Here is a 13,391-nt window from a genome sequence, read left to right as displayed (position 1 = left end):
GGAGATGGCTCATCATCCAGCAACCCCCCCCCCGCCCCCTCGCTGGTGCACGCCCGGAGCTGTGGACTCGGGCGCCCGCTGTGCCGGAAGCTTCCCACAACCGTGACTGCTGGGCCGGCCCCCGGTTGGGGCGGAGTCCGCGGGGGCCACGGCTGCGCTCCGCGGCACTCTCTCCCTCAGACCCGGCTCGCGGGAGGGGTGGGGCCGCTGCCGCAAACGCCAGTACTCGAGAGGCGGGTGCTGATGGAAAGGACGTGGTTTATTTTCAGGGTGGCGGCTTCCCGGAGCTGGGGGACTCCTGTCGCAAAGCCCACCTCCACGCCTGGCTACGGTAGACCTTTCTGTAAGGGAGGGGAGGGAACAGAACACAGAGATGGGGAGGGGGGTAAAAAGTTCTCTACTTGCAGAGGAGCACAGTCCGTTCCGGTAAGGCAAGTGACGGCGCGGGGCGCGTCGTCCGGCTGGGTCGCCCGGCTCCACGCCGTCCTGGCTCCGTGGTCGAGGGTCCGCAGCTCTCCCGGAGCCGGGAGGCCCAAAGGGTCGGGCCTGTCTCTTCTGAAGTGAGCCCCTGGGGCTCTTACACAAACGAGGTGCTCGTGCGCCAGCCACACGCGTGTTAGGCAGAGTCGGCGTGACCAGACACAGCCTCACAAGGAGAGAGGGGTGCGTCCCAGTCCCCCGCGGCTACCACTCTGCACAGCTGCAGGAAGGCAGGACACTTTGCGTGTGTTCGTCCTACGGCCGCCGCAGCAGCAGCGGCGTATCAGCAAGCGTACCGGAGAGCTGCGGCGTTCCTGCCAGTGCCCCGCCTGGTGCGCAGCGGGCCGGGGACACCCCCGCCCAGAGGCCTTCTCTCGTTCGCACGCCCGCACGCGTGCGTCTGGCAGGGCCGGGCAGAGACGTGCAGCCGTGCGGGCACGGACCCATGCGGCCCTGACCGGCGCAGCACACGGACTGTAAACACGTGTATTGGACCCCGGCCATGGAGACACGCACGGCGGGGGGTGGGGGGTGGGGTGTGGGGGCGGGGACACACCCAGGAGCCCAGGCCTCCTGTGCGCTCACCCACCAGGGACGGAACCTGCGACCTTTCCGGGGAGATGCTTCCAACCAGACGCCCCGGCCAGGGCTGGTTTTTGTTCCTTTAAAAGTAAAACACAACACACAACAAAAACACAGACACACACTGAGGTGGGCGACAGTGACGCGGGTGTCGGGGGGAGACGGCGCTTCTGTGCTGCCCGAACCCAAGGCAGCGGGGGAAGGACGGAGGGTCGGCATCCGCCCACTTGGTCTGGCTTCTGTTTCGGGGAGAGGGGGGCGCCTGCAGAGCTGCAGTGTGGTCTGAACGAAGCAAGAAAAGGGCACAGACAGAGGGAAACAGAGCGGACAGCGCGGGCAACGGGAGGGGAAGGGCGGAGGGCAGAGGCAGGTCGCTTGGGGCAGGTCGGCCTGTTTCTTGCAATGCCTCCCCCCCCCCCCCCGCCCCCGGCTCTGACATCTACTTTAAACACAGTGCGGGCCATCCTCGGTGCTCAGCCTGGAGCACACGCACCGCCCACGGCAGGGCGGGCAGGCCGTGGGCCCGAGAGGGAGGCGTCACGGGGACTGGGGGACCTGTGGAACATAACTTAATCACCTGGGGCCTTGAAGGCAACCTCACTTAAATACAACGTTTCAAGGAAGAGCGGCATGACAATGTAAATCTGCAGCAAAAGGATGCGAATGCAAATGGCACTGGCCGCGAGAGGCGGCGAGCAGAAGGGGGAGCGGGGGAGCGGAGCGTGGAGCGCTATGTACACAGCCCGGCTGGGCTCCGTCCTGAAGTCTCCGGGGCGAGGGAGCGCCATGGCCCGAGGGGCTTTGCGGGCCGGAGGGGACGGGGCCTGGCCGGCGAGCGGAACTCGGACGGCTCTGGGCAGCGGGCTTGTTTGGCTGGGCGTGTCTTTCTCTGTCGCTGGACATTGAACTGAAGCTGTCAAGGGTCCAGCTCCTCTCTGTCCCGTTGTTCAGGGTCACTGACCCGTGGTTCATGTCCAGTTTCAAAATGCCACACAGTTCTGGAAGCCAGGGGAGCCCTGGCTCAAGGGCATGACCTGTGTGGGCTCCTTCCTGCCGACAGGACTCGAGGAGCTATGGTTCTGCAGGGGGGTGGCTCCCCTACGGCATTTACAGGGCCTGCGGAGGGGCGTGCGTGGGTCCCCAGACTGCTGACCGGCAGACGCCTGCTGATCGCCCCTATCTGGGGGCGTGGGTGGCACAGACCCTCGGCGGGCCCAGAATCGTCCAGAGCGGAGGTCCTTCCCCGGGCACGTGGGGCAACGCCTGGAGAGATGCTTTGTTGTCGACGGGCAGGGTGCTGCCGTCACCCACTGGCAGCGACTGAAGATGCCGGCGGACACCCCACCGCGCACGGGAGAACCCACGGCACAGGCCCTGCCAGGTGGGGGCCCTCCGGGGTGCTCACCTGCAGCGGCTCACCTGCCCGGCCGCAGCTGGGAGGCGCCGTTCCCTGCGTCTGCGGTCTGGGGAGGAGCACCTGCTGTGTGCTTCCCACTCCGCCCTGGGACCCGCTCTCGCTGTCCAGGTTTTGGTTGCTTCTCTTTTCTCTTTTCTTTCCCTTCCTTTCTCTCTGTCTTTTTTTTTTTTTTTTAACAAGATGCTGGGTGACAACAACCCACTGTTTGGAGGAGGACACTCTAGAAACAAGGGGGAAGGGGCTCCAACGTGGCAGTCTGCGTGGGTGCTGTGGTAGCCCTGTATGTAGCATTAAAAACCTTGTGTTCAAAAGGAAATCAAACTGGCAGCTAATCCACTTTAAAAAAAAAAAACAGAAACAGAACAGAAAAGCTCATGGCCGCCGTTCTGTGCGCACGGCGGGCGTCGGAGGCCGCGGCGGGGGGCTTAGCTCATGTGGAAGCGGTGCTCCCCCCGCGTGATGTGGCTCGAGAACTCGTACCTGTCCTGGCTGTGGTAGCCGCACATGTTGCACTCGAAGGGGTCGCGGAAGCCGTGGCAGCCCATGTGGATGGTGTACATGACGTGGTCCAGGAAGAGCACCCGGCAGTGTTCGCACTTGTACACCTTCATGGGCTCGCCGCCCGTGCCCACCACCCGCAGGGCGTCCTGGGAGCCGTCGGAGGCGGCCCGCAGCGCGTCGTAGGCCGGCAGCCCCTCCTCCTTGATGGACAGGCCGTTGCGGGCGTGCGGGATGTGGTTGGTCAGGTAGATGAGGCCGCCCCGGTGCTCCTCCGTGTTGCTCTCCGTGTCCGTGGAGTCTTGGCAGCTGTTGCTCGGGGACGCCTCCCTCTCGGAGGACAGGGACTTGGCCTTGGACAGCAGCAGCAGGTTCTCCACGGCGCTGTCCTGGGCGGCGTGGTTGGGCCGCGCGGGGCCCTCGCCGTGCGGCTTGTGCAGCTGGTACAGCGGGCTGAGGACCGGGACCACCTCGGAGCCGCCGGGGGGCGTCTGCACCAGCGGGCGCAGGGACTCGGCCCCCAGGTAGCTGATGGCGTTGTTGATGGCCTGGTCCATCACGTGGGTCTGCATCATCTCGTTCTCCTTCTCGTAGCTGGCGCCGCCGTCGTAGGGCACGTCCGACAGGCACTTGTCCCCTGTGGGAGGCAGGGCACCGTCAGCGGGGCCGGGCTACCTTGCTGGGTGGCAGCAACAGCTATCTGCTCGGGGGGGCAGGGGGGGCCCAACCCGGGTGTCTGACCATTCCCAACCTGGGGGCCTCGAGACACTCCTGCTGGCGGCCCCTGGCGCTGCGGCTGGCCCGCGGCGGGCGTTCAACAAAGCTCAGGCGGACCAGCGAGCACATGACCCGGCGACACAGACGACTCCCACGGGCTAAACCGGGGGTCGCGTCCTTTCGCCACGTGAGTTCGTATGTAACTAAACAGGATTATAACTAACTCCCGCATTTAAACGATGTCCGTTCAATATGGCGTTCTAAATAATTTATAACGTATTATACATTTAATTAAATGCATAATTACGTGATTATTCCCAATAATGTGCAATGCATGTATTTAAAATAATAGTATGTGATGTACTCTAAATTCGGAGCGTTCGTGTTCTGGAATGAAACTGAATCGACATGTATGACAACTCATAGTCTTCTTACCCAGAGCGCAGAGCTGAAGGGGCTCCGACTTGGGTTCAAGAGGGTGTTTAGACGTAACAGCCACCCCCCACCCCTGCCCCCACCACCTCTCTGCCTGCCCCTCGCCTGCAGCACCGAGGCCCCGCCCACAGAGGCAGGGGGTGGGGCCACAGGGAAGAGGGCGTGTCCCTCACTGTCCTTCCCAAACCTGACTGAGCAGCAGCGAGGCCCCGCCCACAGAGGCAGGGGGTGGAGCCACAGGGAAGAGGGCGTGTCCCTCACTGTCCTTCCCAAACCTGACTGAGCAGCAGCGAGGCCCCGCCCACAGAGGCAGGGGGTGGGGCCACAGGGAAGAGGGCGTGTCCCTCACTGTCCTTCCCAAACCTGACTGAGCAGCAGCGAGGCCCCGCCCACAGAGGCAGGGGGTGGAGCCACAGGGAAGAGGGCGTGTCCTTTCCGAGTCTGACTGAGCCGAGCGAGGCCCCCAGTGCCACCGCCCAGCGCCGGCCAGACGCGGCGTGACCTCGGGCTGCGGGAGAGCTCGCCTCCCCATGAAGACTGAACTCCGGGTCTAGCTCTGGCCTCCTGTCGAGCCCTGGAGCGCACGTTTTTGCGAAGACATAAAACGCATCGCTTCGAAGCCGTGCCCTCCCCACTGGCCGGAGCTCGGCGTGCGAGCCCTCCTCGGTTCGCGCGGCCGCCGCCGGGAGGGCTGCGGGTTCGCTCCCTTTCGGGGCGGCGGATACTCCGGGGGCGGGGCCGACCCGGGAAGGGGGGGCACACTTTCCCTTCACCCCCCACTCGGTCCCCTCCTGCCTCCAGCACACACTCGGGGAGCCTCTGCGGCGGCCGGCCGGGCAGCGGGGCCGGGGGGAGCAGGTGAGCGCACGGCGGGACGGACCCTGAAGCTCCGAGGCTCCTCCCGCAGCCGGTCCCAAGTCGTGAGGACAGAGAACCCTCGCGGGGACCCTGTCGCCCACTGGCTGAGGACGGAGGACAGTCGGCCGGGGGAGGGGCTCCCGCGGCCCGCGGTGGCTGCCGCAGGAGGGCACGGGCCCCAGGGAGCCTGGGGCTTGGCGGGGGGGGGGGGGGGGGGGGGTGGTGAGGGTGCCGTGGCCCGAGCCGGGGCGCAGAGCGGGCGAGGGGGGCAGCCTGGGGTCGGCAGCAGGGCTGCGCCCGGCAGGGGCTTTGCCCAGAGGAGACGGGAAGAAGCCCCCGCAGGGTCTGAGGGAAGGGGGCGGGGCCGGGGGGATGGAGGAAAGGGGGGCGCACGCAGGCTGCCCCCAGAGCCCGGGTTGTAGCTGGTGGGGGCAGAGGAGGGCGCCCTCCCCACCCCCCGCCCCCCACGGTGACCCTGACATCGAGGTCTCCTGCTCGGCCGTGGCCGCGGAAGGACAGGCTCCTCCACCGAGTGTGGGCTCGTTGATGACTCGCTTTAAGACACCTGTGACCCCTGGTAACGGCCAGGGCACGTGCCCTCACTCTGCCAAGTGGCTTTCCGTCTCCTCTGTCGCCTCGTGGTGGACGTCCACCACCCGATGGCCTGGCTGCTCCGAGGGGCACAGACCCTGCTCTGATGTTCCCTGGGGTCCACAGGTGACCGGCAGAGCACCTGCCAGTGGCCCGCCCCACCCTCTGCAGCCCCCGATCCTCAGGGACCCTCGGCGCCGGGTGGGCAGCCGGCCCCCGGGAGGGCTGCTCTCTCCGTCGGGGTCGGAGGAGGGGCTGGACAATGGGACGGAAACCACAGCTTTCTTTTCTGTCCTCGTGCCGAGGTGCTGCCAGCCTGTCGCCCGGACCCCAGAGCAGCATTCAGGGGCTCTGGCCGGGTCCGGCCTGTCCCTCCCGCACCTCCTGGCTGGGAGAGGAGGCCAAGGGAGTGTCTGTGGATGGTTCTAGGGGGCGTGAGAGAGCCCCGGCCCCGCCAGAAGCCGCGCTTCTCCCGCTCATGCCCCCGCCCCTCCCCGAGGTCTCGCGCGGTGGGTCCCGAGCAACCAACGAAAGCCGTGGGTTTGGACCTTCGGCGGCAGCGACAACACGTGGGTGCAGGGCAGAACCGTGCCCTGACACGGCCCGCAGCTCTCCCCCGCCCCCCCATGCTCCTCCAAGTCAGAAAAGAACCCCCCCAAACCTGCTTGGGCGTCAGGTAAGGAAAGGCACATGCTCCCGTGAAATGCGAGTGTTAACAAGTCAGCGACCCAGGCAAGAAAACCCCGGCACCAAGTGCGTGGCAGAGCCCGGCGGCTGCCACTCCCTCCCCGATCCTGCCGTCCGAGTCAGCCCAGTCCTCCGCGTTCCCCCGACGCCTGCGTGTCCCCGCGGCCTTCTCGAGAGAGGCGGCGGCGGCTTTCCACGCCTGGTCAGAAACACCGCGCGCGGGCACCTCTGCTCCTGAGAGCCAGGTGACCCTGGGCCAGAGAGCTTGAGGTTGGCCCCCGCGACGGGAGCGACGTCCTCCGTGCAGGGACGCGGCCCACAGCGCCGGGGGGTCCCCGTGGGGGTGGAAAACACTCCGTCACCCGGTGGTGCCACGGCAGCGAGCTGGGGACACCGAGCCCCGTCTGAACACAAGGGCAACAGAGCCGAGAGACGGCCTCTGCACAAAGACAACACCCGCCTCCCCGCCCCCCACAGCCCGCCCTTGGCCTTCTCTCGGGGTTTAGAAAGGTCGGCAGCTCTCACGGGAAAGGAAAAGTCTCCGGTACAGTGGGAAGGATGTTGAGACATCAATCGGTCTACGTCGGACCGAGGCGAACACGAAGATGAGAAGCAGCACGTTGGTTACGGTGAAAATATTTTCTCACAGTGCAGCGGGAGACAGGAAGTGACAAACCACTGGGCCACCCTGGGAGAAGGGCTCGATTCAAAGAAGAGAGGAAATGGCTCACGATGGCTTCGTGACGTGGGCCCGGTAAAAAAAGAAAAGAAAAATACTGAGAGGGGGCGCGTGGAAGCAGCAGAGGGAGGAGAAAGAGGAGACTCGATCTCAGGACCCGGACGGTGCCGGTGGCCTTCCCCCAGGGCCCGGGCGCGGGCGAGACCACCCAGCGGGAGGACAGAGCCGCCTGGACCTGGGACCGCCGGTGCAGGGGAGAGACGCACCACGGCCACAGGGACTGCGTGTGGAAAAGAAACCCGACACGAGATGTGAACAGATGCGGGAGACAGATGACCATCCAGCGTGGGGCCGCTGGCACCCCCGAGGACAGAACACCACAGATGGAACCAAAAACGCATTTCTGTAAGAGAGAATTTCCCAGAAGTAAAGAAAAGAAAGGGAATTCCCATTTTTAAATGGCAGGACATTTTTACTTAGAATGTAAAACACCAAGTCACATCCAAGTGAGGGCGTCTGACTCTAAGGTTAGACAAAGGACTCTTCAGGCATTTGGGGGAGTGTGAAAATGTCACCGTCCTCGTGAATCATGGGAAGATCTGCGAAGTTCTCAGGGGGACACATGGGGCGACCTGACACCACACCCTCAGCCAATAGGCCCCCCAGGTGTTGACAGAAAGGCAGCCGGTGGCCACCCTCAGACCCAAAATGAGGGTGGACATAGAACACCCTTGGAACATTCTCAAAAAAGGTTGCGTGACTGTGAAGTCCAACCAATGAAGACATTACTGAAACCGACAGAAACGGTGACGCCCGAAGCTCAGGTGACAGGGAATGGCCACCGTTACTGAAAAACAACAAAAACACTGAACAACGAAACAGCAGGAAAAGGACTGGGACGGAGCCTTTCCTCTAAATGCAGAGTTAACAGGCCACTCACCCAAGGGAACTCTGATCTCAGGGCCGAGCGTGGAAGAACTAAGTCGGAGGTAAAAGTAACAATGTAGCTGGTAAAAGTAACAATGTAGCTGGTAAAAGTAACAGTGTGGCTGGTAAAAGTAACAATGCAGCTGGTAAAGTAACAATGTAGCTGGTAAAAGTAACAATGCAGCTGGTAAAGTAACAGTGTGGCTGGTAAAGTAACAATGCAGCTGGTAAAGTAACAATGTAGCTGGTAAAGTAACAATGTAGCTGGTGAAAGCAACAGTGTGGCTGGTAAAAGTAACAATGCAGCTGGTAAAGTAACAATGTAGCTGGTGAAAGCAACAATGCAGCTGCACACAGGGAAGCAGGCAGGGACGGACTGCACCAATGTAAGCAAAGGAAACATGATGTGAAGGCTTTAATAGTTTTCCAAATGTATCTTCTTAATCTTAGAGAAACGCTTTAAGAATAGCTTCTGTGTGGAGTGGGGGGAAGGGTATCTATTTGAGGACGAGCTGGTGTGGCTCTCCCTCACCCCCTAGAGTTAAGACATGGGTAAGAGGGACGCTTTCATTTGAAATAGCATCTGCCAGCTGACGGAATTTTCACGTGTGTATTTGATCAGTTCACGGACTCATCGCCCTCCCTGCTCCCAGATTTACTTTCATTTTTCAGAATAAAAGGATATTTAGAATCGATCTCAGCTACTCTTAGTGGTGGTCATTTCTGGATGTTGGGTCTTGTGGGGATTTTAAAGTATTCATCTCCGCGTTACAATTCTTTATATTAGCCATGTGTCATTTTAATAATGCAATGGGGAATTTTTTAATTTAAAAAAGTGTAAACTTCTACTGAGACAGTTACGATGGGTAGCAGGGGTATCGATGGCTGTTCTTTTCTCCTTCTGTTTCCTCTCCCGTATTTTAAAAGTTCTCTCACCACAGCCACCAAACACACTGAGAGGAGCGGCCGGCACCGCCACGCAGCCGCGCCACGTCGCCCCCTCGCTGCGTGGCCCGTCCGCCCCGCCGCCCAGTGCCTGGCTGTCTCAGAGGACGAGGTCTTCGATGCCACAGAGCAGTGGGCAGTGTGACCAGCAAAGTAAAAACTGACACTCCTGCCAGGGTTTAGTTTAAAAATATAAATCGCAGGTCACACATCCACGAAGCAACAACATATGCCGCTCTGAGCAACACTCAACCCGAAAACTGTCAGCTCCTGTGGCTCAGGCGCCTGCGAGTGTTAGGGGTGCTGCCAGCCCCGGCGGCCGTGCTCTGGGGTCCTCGGAGCAGCTGTGGGGAGGGGGGGGGCGGGGGCCTCAGGCCCGATTCACAGGCAGGCACACTGAGCCCGGGGATGTGCTCCAGGTCAGCCCAGGGGCGTGCTCAAGGTCAAGCTGGGGAGCTCTGACTGCCCCTCCCCCACCCTGGGGAATAGCTCCTTCCTATGGGCTCTTTCTGAGTTCACACAGAGGATGCACGTGGCACCCAGAAGTTAAGGGGGAACTTAGAGACGAGTGTCCTCCTCGATGGTGGGGGAGACGCTGCAACAGGTCGGCAGTGGTTCATTGAACTCCTGGCACAGCGACCTAGCCTTCGGGGGCTGGGACAGCCCTTGTTTTAGACGAAGGTCACCAGTCGCCAGCCTCTGGTGGTGGGGGGTCACCAGGCAGGGTGCACAGCCGCTTCGGAGCTGGCCATCTGCGCGGCTGTGACTGCTGGAGGAGGGAGGCTTTCTCTTCGAACACGGGAGCTTCTGACTCTCAAGACAGCGCCTAAGGGGCGGCTCGTTGGGGCGGCCGCTGCAGAGTCTCCCGGTCTCATCTGGGGAGGAGTCTCCGGAAGCTCACGCCAGCTGCCTGCGTTCACCGGCAAAGCCCTGGGCAGCGTCCTGTGCGGGCCCCGGCTCCCCACGGTCACCCACTGCCTGTCCCTGGTCGCCAGCAGCCACCGTTCCTGCCTCCCGGGAGTGCGCCCAGCGCCCCCCTCGGCCCAGGGAGGCGGGAAGCCCCGTGCGGCAGCCCCCTCTGCACTGCCGCACCTTGACCCCCGCTCTGCCTAGGAAGTTGGAGGTCTCCCCCACAGCAGCCCGAAAGAGCTCACACGCGTGGGCACCTCCCCCACGGCGGCCCCAGCCAGCGGTTTGCGAGAGTGTCTCTGACTTCCTCCCCCCCCGCCCCAAGCCTGCGGCAAACCTCTCTCTAGAGCCCGATCAAAGCAGGCCTAGTTCCAGTGCAGCGGCGGGGAGGGGCTAGAACCCGGGGCCGGGCCTCCGCCTCATGCCCCCTTCCCACCACCCTGCCCGTCCTCAGGGGGTGCGGCGGCACCCTGTGGGCCCCCGCCCTGGGAACCGTGGCCTGTCAGACCCTCCTCCCTCCCAGCACCCGTGACCCGGCTCCCACGTGGCCTCTGCCCCCGGAAGTCCTTGGAGACTGGCGGACTGAAAATGGAACTCGGTTTCCTCTAGAGCCCGCCTGGGTCACAGCTGCACCTGGCACCGCGGTGACTCACGGTTTCCACCACCCGGGTCTGCGTGGGCCCACGGAACCCCCTCTGCAGCCCCCCTGCCCACCCCCTCCCCTCCAGGGCCGCCCCCCCGCCCTTCCAACCCTGCAGCCCCCGTCCGCCAGCTGGGACAGACCGCGGTCCCGTGGGAACACGCCACGCTCTGCCCCGCCTGGTGCGTGAACGGAGTCTGCGCTCGCCCCGGCGCTCCAGGCGCAGCCCCGGCCGGCGTGCACCGGGCCTTCATTGCCGTCGCTCCCCTGAGCGACACCGTTTACCCAGACCACACTCGCACCCCGCTTGCCCCCGCCAGCCCCAGCCCTTCTCGGCATTTCGGTCTGTCTGAGGGTCCGCTCCCCTCCTCCCACTGCCCGCCCTCGGCCCAGCCCTGCTGCTCCATCCAACCAGCTCGCCGTCGGCCTCACAGCTTCTGCCGACCCGCCTTCCCGGACACGGCCCTCCCCCGCGGCCCCCTTCCCTCGAGGGGACCCTCCCCCGTGGCCCTCTGTCCACATCATCCCAGAGACGACACTTGACCTTCATACTGACAGCTGCTAAATGTTCTCACAGCCTTGCTGCCACTTCGTCACCAAACCCAGACCGGAGAGAGAACCCAGGAGTAAATCCAGGACTGGGAGAGGCCCCCGCCTCACCAAGGTGACAGTGTCCGTGCGTGGCCGTGACGGACACCTAGGTGGGCCCCCCGCCAGGGCCGCCCACACTCTCCTGCCGGCCTCCGTCCCCCCCGCTGCCCTTCAGGGTCCAGCCCGGGTGGTGGCCCTGGGTGCCCCGTCTGTCACCTACACGGGGCAGCAAGTCCCCGGAGATGAGCTGTGTCCCTCCACTGTTTACCTCTCCAAGCACTGCCCCAGGCAGAGAGTTGCCTGTGACAGTGACCAACCTGGCGGTGCCCCTTTCCCCTGGGCACCGCTCCCGGGCCGGGTGCTGGCGGTTCTGCCCGCCAACCCTTCAAGGCCACCCACGTGGAAGGCGGTGTGAGGTTCAAGTGGAAAGCGGCCGTGTCCAGCTCAGGCAGGGGGCGCCCGGGCTGTGTGGGGGGCCCCTGGCCGAGCCGGGCTCCCACACGTGACACTGGGCACACTGACTTGCCCCTCCCCGTGCCCACGGGGTGTCCAGGGGCAGACCCCGAGTGTGCGGCCACCGCAACACCACGTCTGGGACAAGCTACTGGCAGAAAGTTTGCCGTGTTTCCGAGGCCTCTGGAGAGAATTTCAGGGTATGTGAGAAATGGTATGCTTGCCCGATTTTGCTTTTTCTACAAAAAAAAACCCGGGGTGCTCTTTCTTTTTCCTACCCTTGTGCAACCACCCCCTGAGCCTAGACCCCTCCCCGCCCCCCCGTCCCCCCGCACCTGGGAGTGTTTAAGAGACAGCAAACGGTGAACTCTTACCAACAAATTTCTGAGGCATAGAGCTCTTACGTTTGGCGACGTTACTCGCAAGCCTGTCCAGCACGAGGGCCCGCTCGGCCGCCGTCTTGCACAGGTCTTCCGCCATGTCGCCGTGGTTGGCTTCCTCCTTCAGGACTGAAGGCAAAGACAGCCGGAGAGGCCGGGTTAGAGAGGCGGGCAGGCGGGCGGGCGGGCGGGGAGAGGACCGGCGGCGGCGTCCGCCCAGCGTTAATCTGACGGCTCTGACACGCCGACAAAGGCCGGGCTCGCGGCGGAGATTACTTCTAATCTTCCCAGAGGACGGAGCGCCGAGGCCCACCTGCTGAAGGGGCTGCGCCTCCGCCCCCGGGACCCCCAGGCCGAGCCTCGTGACTGTCACCGGGGAGCAGGCTGGGACTAATCGTGTCTGATGAGGGGTCTTAACTGTTCACAGGCGCCCAAATCCGCTAACTCGGTCCGCCCCCCCGAGCAGCGGAGAGCTGTCAGAGCCAGAGCGGATCGGGGGTCTGACTCCTACCCCGGGCGCGGCGAGCCCAGGAGCAGAAGAAACACTCGAGACGCCCCAGCTGACGCTGACGCCGGCCTCGCGGGGAGAGAGCCCCGGGCCCCGGCCCTGGACGCACACGCACCCTCGGCACGACCGACGGTGCCCTCGGACCCCGGGGACGGAGGGGCCGCGGGGCAGCTGCAGATGGAGGGCGGCGTCCTGGGCCACCTTCGGTTTTCTCGGGCTGCCTCTCTCTTCCCGTAACCGAGGACACGGCTTTGGGTCCTGCACGGTCTCAGCTAGTTTTACGACTGGAGTTTGGAGATGGAACTCTTCCATCTCCCTGGAATGTACCCCCAGGTGCACGGAGCTGAACATGTACACTGACTGCCCTCCTAATAGGTCACGGATCCTTCCAGCGCAGCGCCTGGACAGTCCTCACAACTCCCGCCGCGGGTGTCTCTCTCTCTGGGGCCTCGCGGCGTGTATCCGTTTCCGCCGCAGCCCCGTCCGCCCCGCCAGCGGCCCTGCCGCCGCTGCACTTTGACGCAGCAGGAGAGACAGTGCTCTTCCTTCCAACAGCTGCCACCCCCCCCGGGGTTTTGCAGGTACACTTCGTGATGCGTGGCTTCCAGATCCCACTAGGGCGTCCAAAGCCACCTGATGTGCAGCCACACCTGGGCTCAGGGACACGCGCGTGCAGCGTCCGGCCCTCTGACCCCACCCGCCTGCCACGGTACCTTTCTTCCTCATCTGCCGTGCTAGCTTTCCCCCTCGTGTCCCGCGCATCACCTGCTAAGGTCATGTCTAATTGTTTTCTGTCTCCAGGGCATCCTTACGAATGCCACTTTGAACAAAAGCGTATTTCGAAGTGGTCGGTATCACAGGTGTGTCGTTTTGAGCATTAGAAGTGAGCTTCTCACTAAATGCACAAACACGACACCCTGGTTTCTATGAGAGGTGCACACAGGACCTGTGAAGTTCAGGGTCACCGGCCACACTTGGGCCCGTGGGGCGGGCAGGCTTCCCTCGGCGTCTGCCCTGCCCTTCCCTGAGAGCAGGGCGCTGTGCCCCCCGATCCCCCCGGCCCTTCCTCAGCGGGCTCCCTCTCTGCCAGGCTG

General features: G+C 63.5%; 1 protein-coding gene across 6 annotated transcripts in view; it reads right to left on the bottom strand.

Moving 5' to 3' along the window:
- Positions 1-240: 240 nt before the first annotated feature.
- Positions 241-13,391, bottom strand: part of IKZF1 (IKAROS family zinc finger 1) — an 80,906-nt gene continuing 67,755 nt past the window's right edge. For 4 of the 6 annotated variants that reach the window (XM_045827959.1, XM_045827961.1, XM_045827957.1 and 1 more), the window contains 2 exons: positions 11,784-11,918; positions 241-3,614 (listed from right to left, as the gene is read on the bottom strand). In XM_045827959.1, coding sequence (XP_045683915.1) covers positions 2,905-3,614; positions 11,784-11,918 — 845 coding nt within the window. In that variant the 3' untranslated portion in view covers positions 241-2,904. The remainder of the gene's footprint in view (positions 3,615-11,783; positions 11,919-13,391) is intronic. The other 2 variants (XM_045827962.1, XM_045827960.1) reach the window with 1 other exon arrangement.

Source organism: Phyllostomus hastatus, unplaced genomic scaffold (assembly GCF_019186645.2).
Source record: "Phyllostomus hastatus isolate PE091 unplaced genomic scaffold, TTU_PhHast_1.1 phas_scaffold_78, whole genome shotgun sequence".
Lineage (NCBI taxonomy): Eukaryota > Metazoa > Chordata > Mammalia > Chiroptera > Phyllostomidae > Phyllostomus > Phyllostomus hastatus.
This window is presented reverse-complemented; position numbering and strand designations above follow the sequence as displayed.